Here is a 16,999-nt window from a genome sequence, read left to right on the forward strand (position 1 = left end):
CGACTCTGTGCGACCCCATAGACGGCAGCCCACCAGGCTCCCCCGTCCCTGGGATTCTCTAGGCAAGAACACTGGAGTGGGTTGCCATTTCTACTCCCAGGAGGCTCCCCTAATTATCTCTGGGAGGGAGGGCCCTAACACCAGGGAGGTGCCTGCTTCCTGAGGACCACATTCCCCACTTAGGATCCGGACCAGTAAATCCGGCCTTGGCCGAAGGACAGCCAACCCGTGCTGCAGGCACAGCAGGCCCCGTGCAAATGCTTGAGGCAACCCGACGCCCCCACCAAGTGACCAGGGGCCAGACTCAGGCCACCTCCCTGCAGTTCATATTTCAAGCAGAACCCAGACTTATAGCCAATTTACCCTTTGCCCCTTTTTATTTAGTCGCTAAGTTGTGTCCAATTCTTTGCGACCCCATAGACCATAGCCTGACAGGCTCCTCTGTCCGTGGGACTTCCCAGGCAAGAATACTGGAGTGGGTTGCCATTTCTTTCTCCAGAGGATCTTCCCAACCCAGGGATCAAACCCCTGTCTCCTGCATTGGCAGGTGGATTCTTGGCCACTGAGCCACCATGGAAGCCCCCTTGCCATTTCTTGCCCCTTCTTACCCCTTCTTACCCCAAAGGAAGTTGACTTGCACCTCCATCAGCTCGCTAATTACCAGACCGGAGACTAAGATCTTGAGGACAATTAGGGGAGGCCTGTCTTTTCCCAAACTCCCTGCTGTCCCCTCCTCCCCAGACCCACCCCTGTCTGGAGACTACGTCTCATTTGGAGCCACTTAGAAAAGACTAGGAAGCCTTCAAAGCAAAGAAGAATGTCTCCCGGGATGCCTCCTGCCTGTTTTATAGCTGCGGCCGAGGAGGCAGGCGAGGGTGCACGGGAGAGGAGCCCCATTCAAGGGGCCTGTGGCCACAGCATCCTGCTATAAAAATACCTAGGATTTGAAGGCTGCTGGAGGAGAAGGGGCAGGACTCCTCTGCTAAGTCAGCCAAGAGTCTCCCTAAACCAAGAGAGGAGGGAGCCCCAAGCCAGGTCTGGGGACTCTTTGCCGAGTTCTGCTTGGGCCCTGGAGGTTACCTCTTAATGGCTGGGATGTCACCACTGAGCAGCCCTGCCCCTTCCCCTCCCCTCTTCCACCAGACTCTGGCCCCTCCCACTCAGCACCTTCATATCTGAGCTGCTCTGTGGGTGCCCTGATACATCCACACCTTTATCTGCCCTCCTCCCAGAGCAATGCCTTCTGCCACTTTGCCCTTCTCATCCTTCATGGCCCAATTCACTGGGTTCCAGCCCAAAACGTCCCCTCTGAATGCATGGGTGGTGCCACTTTTTTGTGTTTTTTTTGGCCTCGTCTCCAACATCCACTCTGCAGAGCAAGAGCCACCTGCCTCTCCCTCACCATGACTGCCCCGACCAAGAGGCTTCTAACCACCTGGCCTATCATAGCAGAAGGGGGATCCATCAGTCCTCTGAGTCCAGCCCTGCTAGATGCTGAGCGTCTTTTGTAACTTTCCCATCAAGTGGCTGCGACTTGCATACCACCTGTGATGGGGAACTCATCCCCCCACCAAGCAAAGGCAACTCAAATTGACAATCTCAAACTGACAACTAAGATCCCATATGCAGAATCCTAGAGCTTCCCTGGTGGCTCAGGTGGTAAAGAATCTGCCTGCAGTGCAGGAGACCCGGATTCGATTTCTGGGTAGGGACAATCCCCCGGAGAAAGACTCCAGTATTCTTGCCTGGAGAATTCCATGGACAGAGAAGCCTGGTGGGCTACAAACCAGGGATCAAGCTTGTGCCCCCTGAAGTGGAAGCGCAGAATCCCAACATACTGGCCCCCCAGGAAAGTCCCAGTGGTGGCACTTTCTGTCTGGGTCCTCTCACTCTGGGAGCCACACTTGTTTTGTTCAGTGCTGTGCCCAGCACCCACTAAATAATTGATGAGTGAATGAATAAACTCAAGCATACACTGTCTGATTGGGTTACTACAAGTGCAGGGATTGTCAAGGACAAGTTCTTACTCCCCCAGAACATGCAGTGGAGGGCTACAGTAGACAGTTGATGAGTGTTTGTCAATTTGAGTTGCCTTTGCTTGGCGGTGGGAGATGAGTTCCCCATCACAGGTGGTATGCAAGTAACAGCCATTTGATGGGAAAGTTATAAAAGATGCTCAGCATCTGGCAGGGCTGGACTCAGAGGGCTGAGGGATTCCCCTCATGCTCCAATAGGCCAGGTGGGCAGTCGTGGTGAGGGAAAGGCAGGTGGTCCTTGCTCCGCAGAGTGGAGGTTGGAGACAGTGATTCCAGTGGGGGAGGGGAGGTGTGACTTGGGCAAAGACAGAGGAAGGAGAATGAAGGAAGCATTCGGAACACATCGGAAGTCAAGGTGATGGTCTGGAGCAGTCGGCGGGGGACAGCCTGTTGATCATGGGGAGTTAGTGGCAAGAAGTTAGGGGTGAGGGTGACTGGTAAAGTTACCTGCTCCAGCTTGCTCTCATGTGGTCTTGGTGACAGCTGTCACCCTGTAGGACGGCGGGGCGGTGGGGTGAGGGGGGCGGTGCTGTGTTTTAAGGCAATTGGTCTCTTTCAATTTCCCATCCTGGCTTGGTCACCCTGGAGACCTCAGGGTAGATCTCTGGAAAGTGGGCTGCTCTTCACAAGTGGCTAAGTCCTCTGACTCCCCGGGGCCAAGCTGGAATTCCAGTTCCAAGGCTCATTGCCCCAGGAGGCACCAAGCCCCTCAGGGGTCTCTCTGACCCCAGCAACTGGCCATCTCCTTGTGGTCAGCTGAGCTGAACAACGTGAGCCAGCAGTGGCCACAGACTGGCTCTGGCCCCATCAGGCTGAGGGGAACTGAGACGGTGAGTTTCATCAACAATTTCATCCATGGCGGGGGGGAGGGGGAGGGCGAGCACTCTGCCAGTGACTCCAGAGCGACCACCTTCCCATGGCACTGGACTGCCTGATGGCTGCTTCCAGGCGGCCAGGTTGCTGGCACCATTTCTCAGATGGGGAAAACCGAGGGTCTGTGTGTTGCTGAGTGAGGGTCCGCAGCTCGGGCGGAACTCAGAGCTTCTCTTACTCAGGACCGCTGCATGCTCCTCACTTCTCCCGCTACTCCCCTACCCCAGGGACAAGTTTTTCCTGACCATCTGTTCCAAGGGTTTCCATGGTCTCCACCAGACTTCTGATCAGCTCTTCCTGCTTTCTTAATATGAAGGAGAAGGAGGCCAGGGAGGGAAACTGTGGGGACTCGTTTGCTAAGCACTTGTAAGCTCTGCCGTCACTCACTCTGCCTTTCATCATGATCCCCTCTTGGATGTCCCCCGTCCCGGCAGGCTGGGCGGCTCTCTGTGTGCTCAGGAGCTGTCCTGCGCCCTCAGGAGCCCCTGCCTGGTCCTGCACAGTGACCTCGGAGGCAGGAGCCCAAAGACATCCATAAAGACACCTCCGGCCAGCAGGAAGCAGGGGTGGTAGCCCTGGATGGCATCATCTCTCTGCACTCAGCAAGTCCCGAGCCAGCAGCCTCCAGGGCAAGGCTCAGGGACGGGTCAGGAAGGGCTGCTCCCCTGGGGCTGGCACAAACAGTGGTCACCTGCCCCTCTGCTCAGGCCCAGAGACGGACGGGCACCTGCCATGCTCACACCACTCATCTCTCAGTGGGTCAAGGTGGGGCAGGGACTGGAATCCCACCTTCTGCGTCCAGAGCCGGTTTCCTTTCACCCTGACCTGCTGAACACCTGTGGCCTGTCTGGTTGGTCCCTGTCCAACCAGGGGACCAGTATGGCAGTATGGCAGAGTCTGGCCTCAGCTCAGAGCAACAAAGTCCATCAGAGGTGATGGAGAGGTCAGGGGTCTGGTCAGAGTCAGCCAGTCCGGGTCGCTCAGGGAGGGGAGCACTGAGATCAGCCTGGGATGAGTGATTTAACTCCTGTGAGCCCGTTTCCTCACCTGGAAAGTGGGATAAAGGAGGCAGGGTGAACATACAGGCTTTTGAACGCAGCGTGATTGTCGGTGTTTTACAAGAGTTAGCTTCTTGCTTTCTCTGTCATCACAGTCCCTCCCCCAGGACGGGGGATCAGCCGTACTGGGGCCTGGCGGCCTACGGCCAGCTCCGGGGACAGTTAAGCTGTCCTGTGCCTGAGGGTGGGTGGGTTCACGGCCTGAGCCCAGCACTGCCGGGCCTGGCAGCCCATCAGACATGGCGGTCCTGGGCGGGGGCCGACTTGGCAGGACGGACCGGGCAGCCGGGCGGCACTGGACACATGGGAGGCCTGCCAGGGGCAGGTGCAGGCTCGGCTTGGCACACGAACTGGAGAATTCTTGGGCTGGACCAGGCCTGGTGGGGACGGGCCCCGTCCCAGTGTGTGCGTGTGGCCGGATGGATGGGGCTGTGATTTCTCCGTTGTCCCTCTCCAGAGTCACCTCCATTCTTCTTGTTTGTCTCTTTCCTTTCTCAACTCCCTGGTAATGGTGGCAGTGGTCCTATTGGCTGAGGGGTCCCTGGGGGCCACGCTGATGCAGAAACCCCCTCCACAGGCTGACCGGAGGGGCATCACGTTCTCCCCACTTCTCATATGAGAGGACCGAGCCTTCTGGAGGGTGGGGTCCCACCCAAGGTCACACGGCTCGAGGGGTTGGCTCCCCAGTTGGCGTGGGTGGCCCTGCCTTGGGAGCTCTCCCGAACTTGTGTGGTCTAAGGCCAAGTCTTCCCAGCTGGTTCCAGACCTCACCTTACTGTGTGTCCTCGGCCAGGAGCCTCTTCTTGGGCCTTGGGCCCTTGGCTGCAGAGATCCGATTGGCCCCCCACTGGTAGAAATCCTTGTGGCTTGGACGGTCTCCGGAAGCCACAATCCCACCCACTCTGAATGGGCCCAGACAGGTGCCTGGCAGGGCTGCCCCCACCGTGTCCTCTGTCACCTTCCAAACTGTGGTCTGGCCCTGGAGCACTATTTAAAGAGCCGTCACCAAGCTCCCCCAGCCCTGCCGGAGCTCGAGGGAGCCCTCCAGACCATGGTAGGCTGGCGCTGCCCTGCCTGCTGACCCTGACCTCATCCTGTGACCTTGACTTCATTTGTGATACTGACCTTCACCTCATTGCCTGAACTCACCCTGACCTTGAGCTTGTCCCTCTCACTGACATCTTTGACCTTTTCTTCTCCCTTGATGTGATCCTTGCTCCCAGCCAGTCCACCCATGGGGGTCCTAACTTGGGTCTCTGCTTTCCTGGACTCGGTGGGGCCTGCTGACGAGGTGAAAGGTGGGGAGGCAAGGAAGAGGAGGGTGGAGGGGGCCAGGGTGGGCCAGGTTCGGAGGTTTCAGGACAGAAGAGGGGCTCTGATCCCACTGAGAGAACATACTTCTTAGTGGGGGTTGGGGTCGCTATTCTAGGCCAGCCGGTGTCCTATGGAGCTTGGCATGAGGGCTGCTGGCCTTGCTGCAGGGTCCTTCAGGCCATGTGGGGCCTGCCCTCCCGCCCTCCCCTTGTCCCTGGGCTCCAGTCCCTCGGGGCTTCCTGTGGGCCTTCACTGGGGCTATCCTTTCATGCTTCCATTTCATACGCTCTCATCAGTCCTCTTGACCTGAAAATGCTAACTCATCCAAGCCTCAGTCTGAAAGTCACCCCCTCCGGGAGGTCTGCCCTTAGTGCCCAGGAGTACAGTGGCTTCTCTGAAATTTCAGCATCTTCCCTCCCTCCACCACCTTCTACCAATTGTCTGTCTCCTAGCTGGACTGTGAGCTCCTTGGGCACAAGAACCAGGTCTGATTCAGCTCCGGGTCCTGGGACTGGGCACCTGGGTCAGCGGGTACCTGATAAACGTCCAGATGCTCTGAAAGTGAAAGTCTCTCAGTCATGTCCGACTCTTTGTGACCCCATGGACTGTAGCCTGCCAGACTCCTCTGTCCATGGAATTCTCCTGGCCATAATAATGCAGTGGGTAGCTGGTCCCTTCTCCAGGGGATCTTCCCAACCCAGGGATCGAACCCAGGTCTCCTGCATTGTCAGTGGTTTCCTCACCATCTGAGCCACCAGGGAACCCCAAGAATACTGGAGTGGGTAACCTATCCCTCTTCCAGGGGAACTTCCCAGCTCAGGGATCGAGCGAGGGTCTCCTGCATGGCAGGCTGATTCTTTACCAGATGAGCTACCAGGGAAACTGCCCAGATGCTCTGAGGGAGGCGTGATATCCATTTTATAAAGGAGACTTGGGGCAGAAAACTGATTTTCTTAATATTACAGAGGCTGTGAACAGCAAAGCTGGGATTAGAATTCAGGTCTGGGTGACCCACCTTCTGCTCTGAGATATTTCCTTCGGAAACACATTATAAAAGGGAATTTCTAAGACAGCTGGGCTGGAAGAGGGGTCCCAGCTAGGAGATCAGAAAGCCGGGCAGGGCTCTGGGTCTCAGTTTTGCCTGTGCAATAGCAGAAAAACAACCTCTTCCTTCCTTCTGGGGTTCTAGAACAGGGTCTGGCACACAACAGGGTGACATTTCCCCAGATAACGCGAAAGGCTGGGGATAGACAGGGGCAGGACACGCCCTGGCCGATGGGGGAGGTCTGAGGAGAGCGAGGGCAGAATATGCCCCCCAGACGGAAGTGATCGCTTTTATTAATCAGAAGGAAATGTATCTGTAATTATGTGAGATGAATTCTGCAGGGAGGTTCCTTTCTTTATGATGTCTGAAGGGATTTATAAATATTACAGGGGTTTCACGGCATCAGAACGTCCTGGCTGCCCCTGCCAGCCCCCTTTCAAAGGATTAGTGGAGACAAAAGACTGAGTAAAAGCTAATTATAAGTCAGCCAGGCGCTGAGGCTCCTCAAGTGAGCCTGGGGACCCAGGGAGATGGAGGTGAGGGTGGGGGTGGGGACGTAGGGCTCAGGGACAGGAATGAGTTAGGGGAGGGAGGGGGGACCACACAGGCACTGGGGCAGGTACCAGTGAAGCTCTGGGGTGGGGTAGCAGGGGCTGGACACAGAGGGTGGTGCAGGCCGGGTGGAGTGGGCACGGGGGTTCTGCGAGGGCTCCCCTTCCACCTCCCCCTTTTGTGTGAAGTCCCGGCTGTCCTTTCCTCCATCGTGAGCCGAGTCTGGGGCTCCTTTGCACACGGGGGCCCTAGTGATGGCTGCTGAGGGAAAGGTGCAACGGAGGGCTTTGGGGACAGAGAGCAAAGGCCCAAGAGTGGACTCTCCAGCACCATGACATCGGAGAGAAACACGTGGAGACAGGAAGTCTGGCCAGAGACCCTCCACAAGGATGGTCACCTGCTCTACCCGCTGCTCTAAGATAGGCCCTGAGCTCCAGGGCCGTAGTTTCCAAACCGACCCCCACTCGGAGCCAGACCCTGGGTGGGGGAAGGCAGCCCACCACTCCCTTCAATGGGACAGACCCAGGGAGGTGTGGCAGGACGGCGTGCTCTGGGCTACGGGGCGTGGAAGCCCAAGACCAGTGGGGAGGCAAGGTGGGGGCGGCAGGAGCTCTTAGTTGGCCTTGGGTGGAGGCTGATCAGGGAAGGCTTCTCGGAGGCGGTGGTGGAGGAGTTGGGCCTGAAGGATGAAGCTACTTGCTGATGGAAGGCAGGGAAGGTGCCCCATGTAGTGGGAAGGGCAGGAGCAAATGATGGGAGAGCGGGGCATGCAGAGCAGGTGTGGGGGACCCAGGTTGGGGGGGACACTCTGGGAGGGGGGCAAGGGACAGACCTCACGGGACCGAGGGACCTGGGTGTTACCCTGAACACTGGGGAGGGTGGCAGGAAAGGAGGGGCCCTCCACGTGGGGGCTGGTGCTAGAAAAGACACTCCTCTCTGCTCCACATCCTGGGCGCTGACCACTTGCCTTCCAGAGTTGGAGGCAGGGGCGGGGCAAGAAGCGGCAGGGTGACCCTGCAGGGTGGGCGCTCTGCAGGCTTCACTCTCTGCAGGCTTCTTGCTGGGGGCTGGGAAACCCCCTGCTTCCCTGCAAGGCTTCAGGAGCCTGGTGTCTCTGCTGGGGTCCTGGCAGGGGCGGGGGGGCAGTGTTGTTCAGGAGATAAGGCCTGAGGGTTGGGTGCCACGAACAGGGTACCTCCCAACAAAGGGTTGCTGCAAAGCCTCACCTGGAACCTCACAGGCACCCAGAAGAGCCCGGAAAAAAGCAGAAGGAGGAGCCAGCTCCAACGTCTTCTCCATGTTTGATCAGTCCCAGATCCAGGAGTTTAAAGAGGTCGGTCAGCTGCCCCCGGGGCTTTGGGAGGTTACTGGGATGCACGGAAAGCCTTTAGATGTGGGGTCAGCCCTCAGTCCCTGGGGGGTGGTGATGTCACTCTTAGAGGCTGCCAGGCTGCAGCTTAGCCCCAGATGTGATGAGCTGTCCTCAGGCAGCCCCGCCCCCTCTATCCCCGAGTCTTTGCTGTGTGACCTCCAGCAAGCCTTTCCCCTCTCTGTGCCTCAGTTTCACTCTCTGTAAAATGGGGTTGCGGGAAGCATGAAATGAGGGATGGGCACGAAGCCCCAGGGGGTGCTGGTGCACAGTAGGAGCCCAGCTCGTTAGCTATCACTCTCATGATGGGAGGGCCAGGGCCTGCACTGAGGTTGCTGAGATAACAACGGGTGGGAGGACTGCCCCTCGCAGGGAGCAGGGACCGCTGGGGAGGGGTTGGGGCGGGAGGGCGGGTGGCTGCTCAGTGCCCGTGTCTCTGCCAGGCCTTCACCATCATGGATCAGAACCGGGATGGCTTCATTGACAAGGAGGACCTGAGGGACACCTTTGCTGCCCTGGGTGGGTGACTGGGAGCCAGAGGCCTGAGGCTTGGGGCGGAGCCAAGTCCAGGCCTTTCTGAAAGAATGGGCGGCTGTGGGCAGGTCAGGGTGGTTGGCGCAGGGGTGTGCTCTGGGGGCTGGTGTGCTCTGGGGGCTCCCAGGAGGGGCGGGCTCTGCCTGGAAGGTCAAGGGAGGACTCCCCAGTGTTAGAAGAGGACTGGTCAGGGGAGGGAGGTGGGTATTTCAGGGACAGAAGTGGCCCCTGCAGAGGCCTGGAGTGGGAGGATGGGGGAAGAGTCAGCAGGGCAGTGGGGTTGGGGGAATGCTGGGGGTGAGGAAGAGGCTAGAGACATTCAGAGGTGGGACTCAGGGAATCGCAGAGTCCTCGCCTCTAGGCAGCCAGTGGATCCCTCCTGCGGCACATGAGCCCCTAGGACCCAGGTCTTCCACTCCAACGTGCTGCAGCTTCTTTGGGCCTCAGCGGCCTCATCTGTAAAATGGGGATAACCACCAACTTGCTCTCATTTCCAGGGAGGCTGAGGTGGTGGCAGGGGGATGGTGAGGCTGGAGGCAGCCCATGGCTAAATGTGCCCCCATCCTGAGACCGCCCCCACCAAAAGGTGGGCAGGGCCTTAGGGCTGAGTGGAGGGATGGGAGAGACAGTAGGGCTGGGAGATTCTGCAAGACGCTGGGGTCCTGAGATCTGGGCTCCTGGGCTGCCTGCAGGCAGGGTCCCCTCTGACTCTCACTGTATGTGTGGGTGTCTCCACCCCTCCCCTCCCCCAGGCCGCATCAATGTAAAGAATGAGGAGCTAGAGGCCATGGTGAAGGAGGCCCCTGGGCCCATCAACTTCACCGTCTTCCTGACCATGTTTGGGGAGAAGCTGAAGGGTGAGTGAGGCCCTGGTGGGGGTTGCCGAGGAGGGGATGGGCGAGTGGGCATGGGTAGGTGTGGTCCCGTGTGTCCACATGCCCTGTACCGATGCACACCCCAGCTGGGGGCATGGTGTAGCCCCGGACACCAACCCCCAGGGGCACACACCAGATCCTGCCTCAGTTCCCACCTCTACAGCACAGAGCAGGGTAATTGTCATGACTTCCGATTTGCGGGGCTGTGAGGGGCCCAAGGCTATGGTTTTTCCTGTGGTCATGTATGGATGTGAGAGTTGGGACTGTGAAGAAAGCTGAGCGCCGAAGAATTGATGCTTTTGAACTGTGGTGTTGGAGAAGACTCTTGAGAGTCCCTTGGACTGCAAGGAGATCCAACCAGTCCATTCTGAAGATCAGCCCTGGGATTTCTTTGGAAGGAATGATGCTAAAGTTGAAACTCCAGTACTTTGGCCACCTCATGCGAAGAGTTGACTCGTTGGAAAAGACTCTGATGGTGGGAGGGATTGGGGGCAGGAGGAGAAGGGGACGACAGAGGATGAGATGGCTGGATGGCATCACTGACTCGATGGACGTGAGTCTGAGTGAACTCTGGGAGTTGGTGATGGACAGGGAGGCCTGGCATGCTGCGATTCATGGGGTCACAAAGAGTCGGAATCGTCTGAACGACTGACCTGAACTGAACTGAGGGGCCCAGGGGGACAGTTTGCAAGAAAGCCCTTTGCAGGACAGTGCTCCCGCCCTGGTCTCACCTTCCTGGCCCTGGGTTCATCTTGCGTGTTCTGTCTTACCACCTGTGGCCGACAGGAGGCGGTGGTACTGGGGGTGGGTGGGCTGGGGGTCCCGGAAGCTGCCATGGCCCACCCCAGAGCAGGCTGTGCTTCTCCTCTGGGGAAGGATTCATAGGTGAGGAGGTCAAGGCTCAGATGGGCCACACACCTGCCCAGGTGCCCCAGCATCGAAGCGGCAGGAATGGAGCCCCGACCCCTCTCCAGCTCGAACCACGGCGCTCCCCTGAGATGTGGCATCAGGGGAGCTGGGATTCTGTGGTCAGAAGGAAGGGCCAGCCGGGGCGGGGGCTGCCCTGAGGGGTGGGTCTTATCATCATCCCACTCTCAGGCTGTCCATGCCTGATACTCTCTCTGGGCCTCAGCTCCATCTGGGTTTAAGCCCGGGCCTCCTCGGACTTCCCCGGCGGTCCAGTGGTTAGGACTCTGCCCTTCCAAGGGGCGCAGGTTTGATCCTTGGTTGGGGCGCTAGGATCCCACACACTCTGTGGCATGGCCAAAAATTTGTAAAAATGTTTTTTAAATATAGAAAAAAAAGAAGAGCAGGCCCCCCACAGGCCCTGAGGGTGGCCTTGGGCAAGGTTTATCTGAGCTTTGCACCGTGGCTCCCCGTCTCTAAGACGGGGTTTGTGTTAGTTTCCTGAGGCCGCGGAAACAGATGACCACAAACTTGAAGGCTCATAACACCAGCCGTGTGTCCCCTCAGTTCTGCAGTCTGGAAGTCCGCAATCTGACAGGTCGGACTCTACTGAGTAGCTCCAGGAGAGAACGCCTCCCCGTTTTTTCCTGGCTTCCGGTGGCCACTTTGCTCTCATCTCTGCCTCCGGGGGTCACACCGCCCCCTCCTCTTCTGTTTCTGTCTGTCTCACTCTCGTAAGGACACTTGTCACTGGTTTTACGGCCCATCTCGATGAACCAGGATGGTCACTCCATCTCAAGACCCTTTCTTTACATCTGCAAAGGCCCTTTTTCCAAGTGACATTTCCAGGTTCTTGACATGAGGACCTGGGGGCCACTGCTGAACCCACAGCCACCAATCAGTGCTGTCCAATCGGCAGAGGAGTGCCACCGGGCCCCACTCTGGCCAGCTGTGAGGGGTTATTCCTGGGACCACAGTCACCTCCTCAAGGGGTGCAGAAGTCCAGGGGGCGGGGCTGGGGGCTCAGTCCCAGGGAAAGATGTGCGTGACTCCAGCCAGTGACTTCAAAGTGAGTCCCGGAACGCGTGTCAGTCTGTGACTGAGCTAAGCGCTCTGACCCCAGACCGCACCTTTTTCTCATTTTCACAGGGGCGCCGCGGCTGGGGCTCCAGCTGAGCCTGTCATGCAAACTTGGCCAAGCCTGCAGTAGGGACAGGGGCTGGGGGGCTGGGCAGGCACCGCTTCATCCCTCTAATCGGGATGAGGACATTTTGCCATGAAGTAACCAGGGGAGGTGGCCTATCTGCCACCCACTGGATGAGGTTTGCAGTCGGCAGAGGGGAGGCCCTCTCTGAGAGGAGGGAGGGGAGGACTAGCAGGTGGTAGATGTCCAGCCATGGGGCCTGAACCCAGGGCAACAAGTTCACATACAGCTGGCCCTCAGGAAGGTGGGCTAGAGCCAGCCTGCCCCAGCAGAGAGGCCCCTCCAGAGACCCAGGGAAACTGAGACCACACAGCAGGCCCCTCACCACAACCCCTTGGCCAGCCCCTCCTCCTGCAAGGCCAGGCTCCAATGCACCCTAGGCTGAGCCTCTGGCCTGGGCACACTGGCTTTCTGTCATCCTGCCTAGGAGAGGCCCACACCTCTGCTTCCAGGAGCTCCCAGGCCACCAGGCCAGCACTAAGCCCAGCCCAGTCACTCAGGGCCAGTCTCAGAAATGTTGAGAGACTCAGACATTGTCCTGTCCTGGATGATCCTAAAGAGGAGATACAGACAGCCCTGACCCAGTCTGATGGGAGAGATACGGATGACCTGACCCACTCTGAGAATCAGGAACACAAAGGGGCAGAACAAATAGGGGGACTTTGGAGGTTCAAACAGTCGTCTTCAAACCTTCCTCCCCTTGCAACTGGAGACCTCAGGCCAGCCACAGAACCTCTCTGAGCCTCAGTGTCCTCTTTGACAAACTGGAGACATCAATACCTACCACATGCGGTGTGCTGGGGTTGCATAGGGTTACATGGTGAAGCTGCAGGATGGACTTGGCACAGAGTACTTAGATATGTTTGCGGTCACGATAGAGTAATGTTTGGCAAGCCCTTTACCATTAAATGGCAACCCACTCCGGTACTCTTGCCTAGAAAATCCTATGGAAGAAGCCTCGTAGGCTATAGTCCATAGGCTCGCAAAGAGTCAGACACGACTGAGCGACTTCACTTTACCATCAAGGACACGTTATCTTAACCAGTCCTGGTAGACAGGCAGCAAACCCCACCTTGGTCTCCATTTCAGCGATGACAGAGCTGAGCCTTAAGAAGGAAGGGGACAGCCCTTTGGTTCCCAGTGAATAGGGAGGGCAGTGTGACAGAGGGGAAAGAGCGCCAGGTAAGGGTTACCAGATCACCCGCTGCCATTCACACAGTCCCTGAGGCCTTGGGTGAGACACTTCCTCCCTCTGGGCCTCAGTTTCCCCATCTGTACCACCAGGGGGCTGGGTATTCAATCCCACTGTGTTAGCAGAACCAGGTCTTCTAACGACATCTGTCCCCAAAGCCCACACTATAAACATGAGAAAACCAGAACTGCTCTGGTTGCGCTCTGCCTTTCCCAGCCCCCCACCTCCACCCTACCCACACTTTTGACCCACCTGCCCCTCCTCTGGCCTAAACAACCTCTCAGACTCCTCCAATGTCGCTGCCAGAACCTACAGCTCCCAAGTAAGAGCTCTTTCTCCTTTACCCATAGCCTAATCACAGGGCATCAGTTATGAGAACTTGGACAAGTCACTTAACCTCCCTGAGCCTCAGTTTCTTCATCTGTAAAATGGGGCCAGTGGTTAGGAGGATTAAGCAGGTAGAAAATGCCTAGTAAATGAACTTGGGCAAACTGCAGGAGACAGTGAAGGACAGGGAGGCCTGCTGCAGTCCTTGGGGTTGTAAAGAGTCAGCCATGCCTGAGCGGCTGAACGACAACCAGAGCCAGTGCAGGCTGATTGGCTCTCAGCACGGCGTCCTTGGCGACTGTTACTATTCCTTGGTTCTCAGAAAACTCCCTTCTCTCTGGCCTCACTGTGGACCAGAAGCTGGGGAAGAAGCTCCCTGAACCCTTGGCCTCTACAGGGGCCCTGGGACCCAGTGCCAACCGCTGACTGCCCTCTTTATCCTGTGTCTGCTGCTTCTAGGTACAGACCCCGAGGAGACCATTCTCCACGCCTTCAAGGTGTTCGACACTGAAGGGAAAGGTTTCGTCAAGGCTGACTTGTAAGTTGTTCCGCCTTCTGCTTTGGTTGTTCTCTTCCCAGAGGCTCAGGGGAGAGATGGACTGGGGTAGGGACGTGGGGGTGGTGGCCCAGGCTCCTCTCCTGCCCAGAACTCAGGTAGGTTCCAGCCAGAAGCCAGGAGGCCGCTGCCCTGCCCAGTTCAGTCATCCCTCGATCTCCCTTCCACTTCCTGGGCCTCGGGGTCTCCGTTTGTGGGGAAGTATGCCAGGAATGTGGGGTCCCCAGGGGATGGCTTCCCAGTGGCAAGGGAGGAAGTGGTGGGGGCAGAGGTGGGTGGTCCCTGAAGGATGACTGAGGATTGTCATGGCTGGAGCAGAGAACATTCTAGATGCAGGAATACAGCGAGAGAAGAGCCAGGCCTTGGCCTGTTTAGGAGGAGAGGGCTGTGTGTGCCGGGGGCTGGGTGGGTGGTAGGGGAGACAGCACAGAGTGGTAGGCAGGGCCCATGTTGGGCAGCCCTGGACCCTGGGCGGGGTTGCTTCAGGCATCGGCTAGAGGCTAATTTTGCTTTCTATTAGCATCAGCACGTGATGGAGGTGGGGCAGGAGAGGGCAGGGGGCCAGGGAGGAAGTGGGGGACAATGTCTTGTCCCCCAGACATTCTTACAGTCCCCCCGCCCCCCTAAGTTTTGAGTCACACTCTCCTCAGGGGTGGGGGAGGTATTCCTGAGGGCTTCTCCAGGCTGCAGCCCTCCCGTTTACCCAGCCCCCAGAGTCCATGTTCCCACCCCCATCTTGGAGACCTCAGGAAGCACTGGGGGTACCCCTTGGAGTGGCCTCCACCCACCCCTCTCCTGTCACCCACCTTCACTCCCACCAGAGCAAAGTCAGGGCTGGGAGGAACCCTCGGGGGACCCCGTTTTTGGACCCGAAGCCGCCATCCCCAGGCTATGGGACCTGAAAGACGTGGCTGCCCGCCAGGCAGGCCACAGAGAAGGCTCTGGTTGAGACAGAGTCTGTGAAAAATCCCCGGCGTGCAGAGCTGGAAACTGTGACTGTCCTGTACTCACATAAATAATGGAAAATGTGCGTCGGTCCTCAGGGGGAACGAGGCTGTGGCATCGCGGGGCACGTGGATCCTCACAGCCCAGGTCAGCCCTCTGGCCCCGCCCCTGCGCACTGCGGCCCCGCCCACCACGCCCCCCAACGCCGAGCTCCTGGGGGCACCAGGCCCTCCCCGACAGCTTCAAACATCCCCTCGGGCCACTTCTCCAGTTCCCCCGCCCACCTCCCCCGGGCAGGCCTGACCCACCGTGGGCAGCTGCTCTCCCTGACCACTCAAGAGGACAGGGCCCCGCCACTACAAATCGGTACCCCTCCTGAACCTCCGCTGACTCTGCAAAAGGGGCATGAAAGTGCTCACTTCCCAGGGCCGGGAGGAGCAAAGGAGACTTGGGCTGGCCCAGGAGACACGGAGCTGGGTAACCTTCCCGCCCCTTGGCCGAGTGCAAGCACCATCACGCTCCAAAGCACCTTACAGATGTCAGCAAAAATCACAAGCTGAAGAAGCAGCGTGTCTAGAACCAGGGCAAAGAGGCTCTCCTCTGTAACCTGGGAAGATCCCCTGGAGGAGGAAACGGCAACCGACCCACTCCAGTATTCTTGCCTGGAGAATCCCATGGACAGAGGAGACTGGTGGGCTACTCGGTCCACAGGGCCGCAAAGAGTCACACACGATGCGGCAGCCGCACACATTCTGTACCTGCAGAGTGCACAGGGCAACATCGGAGTGGCCGCCGCGTCATGCCGGGGCCCCAGCTTATGTCACTGGGCCCTCCCCCGATGCAAAGGGGAGAGTCCAGGTTATAGAGGAAGCTGCGCGCTGCAGTGGTCGCCTGAGGCCGCACGGCCAGCTGGGGGCTGCAGGGCTGGCCCCGGCTGGTGTCCTCCTGGGCTGCCCCCTCAGGGTCTGTGTGTCCACACACAGAGTGGCCCTTTCCCTCCTTCCCCTGAAGGTGACCCTTTCTCTCCCTTGAGCAGCATCAAAGAGAAGCTGATGACTCAGGCAGACCGGTTCAGTGAGGAGGAGGTACGAGCAAGCTTTTCAGGCCACTGCCCGCCCCTGCCGACCGAGCATTCCTGGGAAGTGCCCTGTTTTCAGGGGTCTGCTGACAGGGTTTCCCCTGACTCCTTGGAAGGGAACAAGGATGGGTGGGGGTGGCTGCCGGCCTGGCCTTAGTGCTCACCCCCCCACATCTGCTAAAAGGGGAGGGACATTCTGCATGACGCCCTTGGGTGACCCCTGGCTCTGACCCCATTCGGCCCTGGTCCAGGCTGACTCCCGGCTCCTTCCCCAGGTCAAGCAGATGTTTGCCGCTTTCCCACCCGATGTGTGTGGCAATCTGGACTACAGGAACCTGTGTTACGTCATCACGCATGGCGAAGAGAAGGACTAGACGGAGACCACGGACCCTCCCCCCCGAACCACCCCCCCCACATTCAGACGGGAGGGGTGGCCTTTGAGGAGCCCCTGTGGTCAACATGTGCGAAGAGAAGACTCCCTGGCTTGTGGGTCAGGGGCAAAAGCAAGAATAAATAATGCTAACAAGGTCTGAGTTCTCGTGATTAATGCTCCAGTTGGGGAGAAAGCGAAACATTCCTATGCTGTTGGTTTTTCCAAAACTTTTTACTTCCTGGCTTTGCTCAAATGTTCCTGATGAGCTGATGTTTAGAACTAATTGACAGTTTTAATGATCCCCAGCTGGGGCACAAGACACTGCCTTCATTTATGAAGCTTTTATTGAGCACCTAGTGCGTGCCAGCCCTGGTACCAGTCCTGGGGACACGGAAAGGGGCCAGCCCTGTCCTGGGGCGGGAAGATCGTGCCTTAAGGAGGACAAGAATTGGGGTGGGGACACAGTGGGGAGGAGGTGGGACTGGGCCAGCAGAGACCTGGCAGCTAGGAGCCAGACAGAGGCAGAGAAGGCAGAGAGGAGGACTCCAGGGATGCTTAAGTCGGGGGGCAAAGATTTCTTAAACATGGCACACATAGCACCCACCATATAATAAAAGGGCAGAAATCGGACCTCCAACTGAAAACTTCCGTTCAGCAAAGGACGCCATGAAGAGCCTGTAAAGGCAAGGCCCAGGCTGGAGAAGATACTGGCAAGAGACGTCAATAAGGGCTTCTCCAGTGGTCCAGTGGCTAAGACTCCTC

General features: G+C 58.1%; 1 protein-coding gene across 1 annotated transcript; it reads left to right on the plus strand.

Moving 5' to 3' along the window:
* MYL10 (myosin light chain 10) lies at positions 4,979–16,385 on the plus strand. Its single transcript, XM_018040099.1, has 7 exons — positions 4,979–5,021; positions 8,119–8,211; positions 8,691–8,766; positions 9,534–9,638; positions 13,745–13,823; positions 15,823–15,871; positions 16,140–16,385. The coding sequence occupies exons 1-7, from the start codon at positions 5,019–5,021 to the stop codon at positions 16,236–16,238; spliced, it is 504 nt and encodes a 167-aa protein (XP_017895588.1). The 5' UTR covers positions 4,979–5,018; the 3' UTR covers positions 16,239–16,385.

Source organism: Capra hircus, chromosome 25 (genome assembly GCF_001704415.2).
Source record: "Capra hircus breed San Clemente chromosome 25, ASM170441v1, whole genome shotgun sequence".
Lineage (NCBI taxonomy): Eukaryota > Metazoa > Chordata > Mammalia > Artiodactyla > Bovidae > Capra > Capra hircus.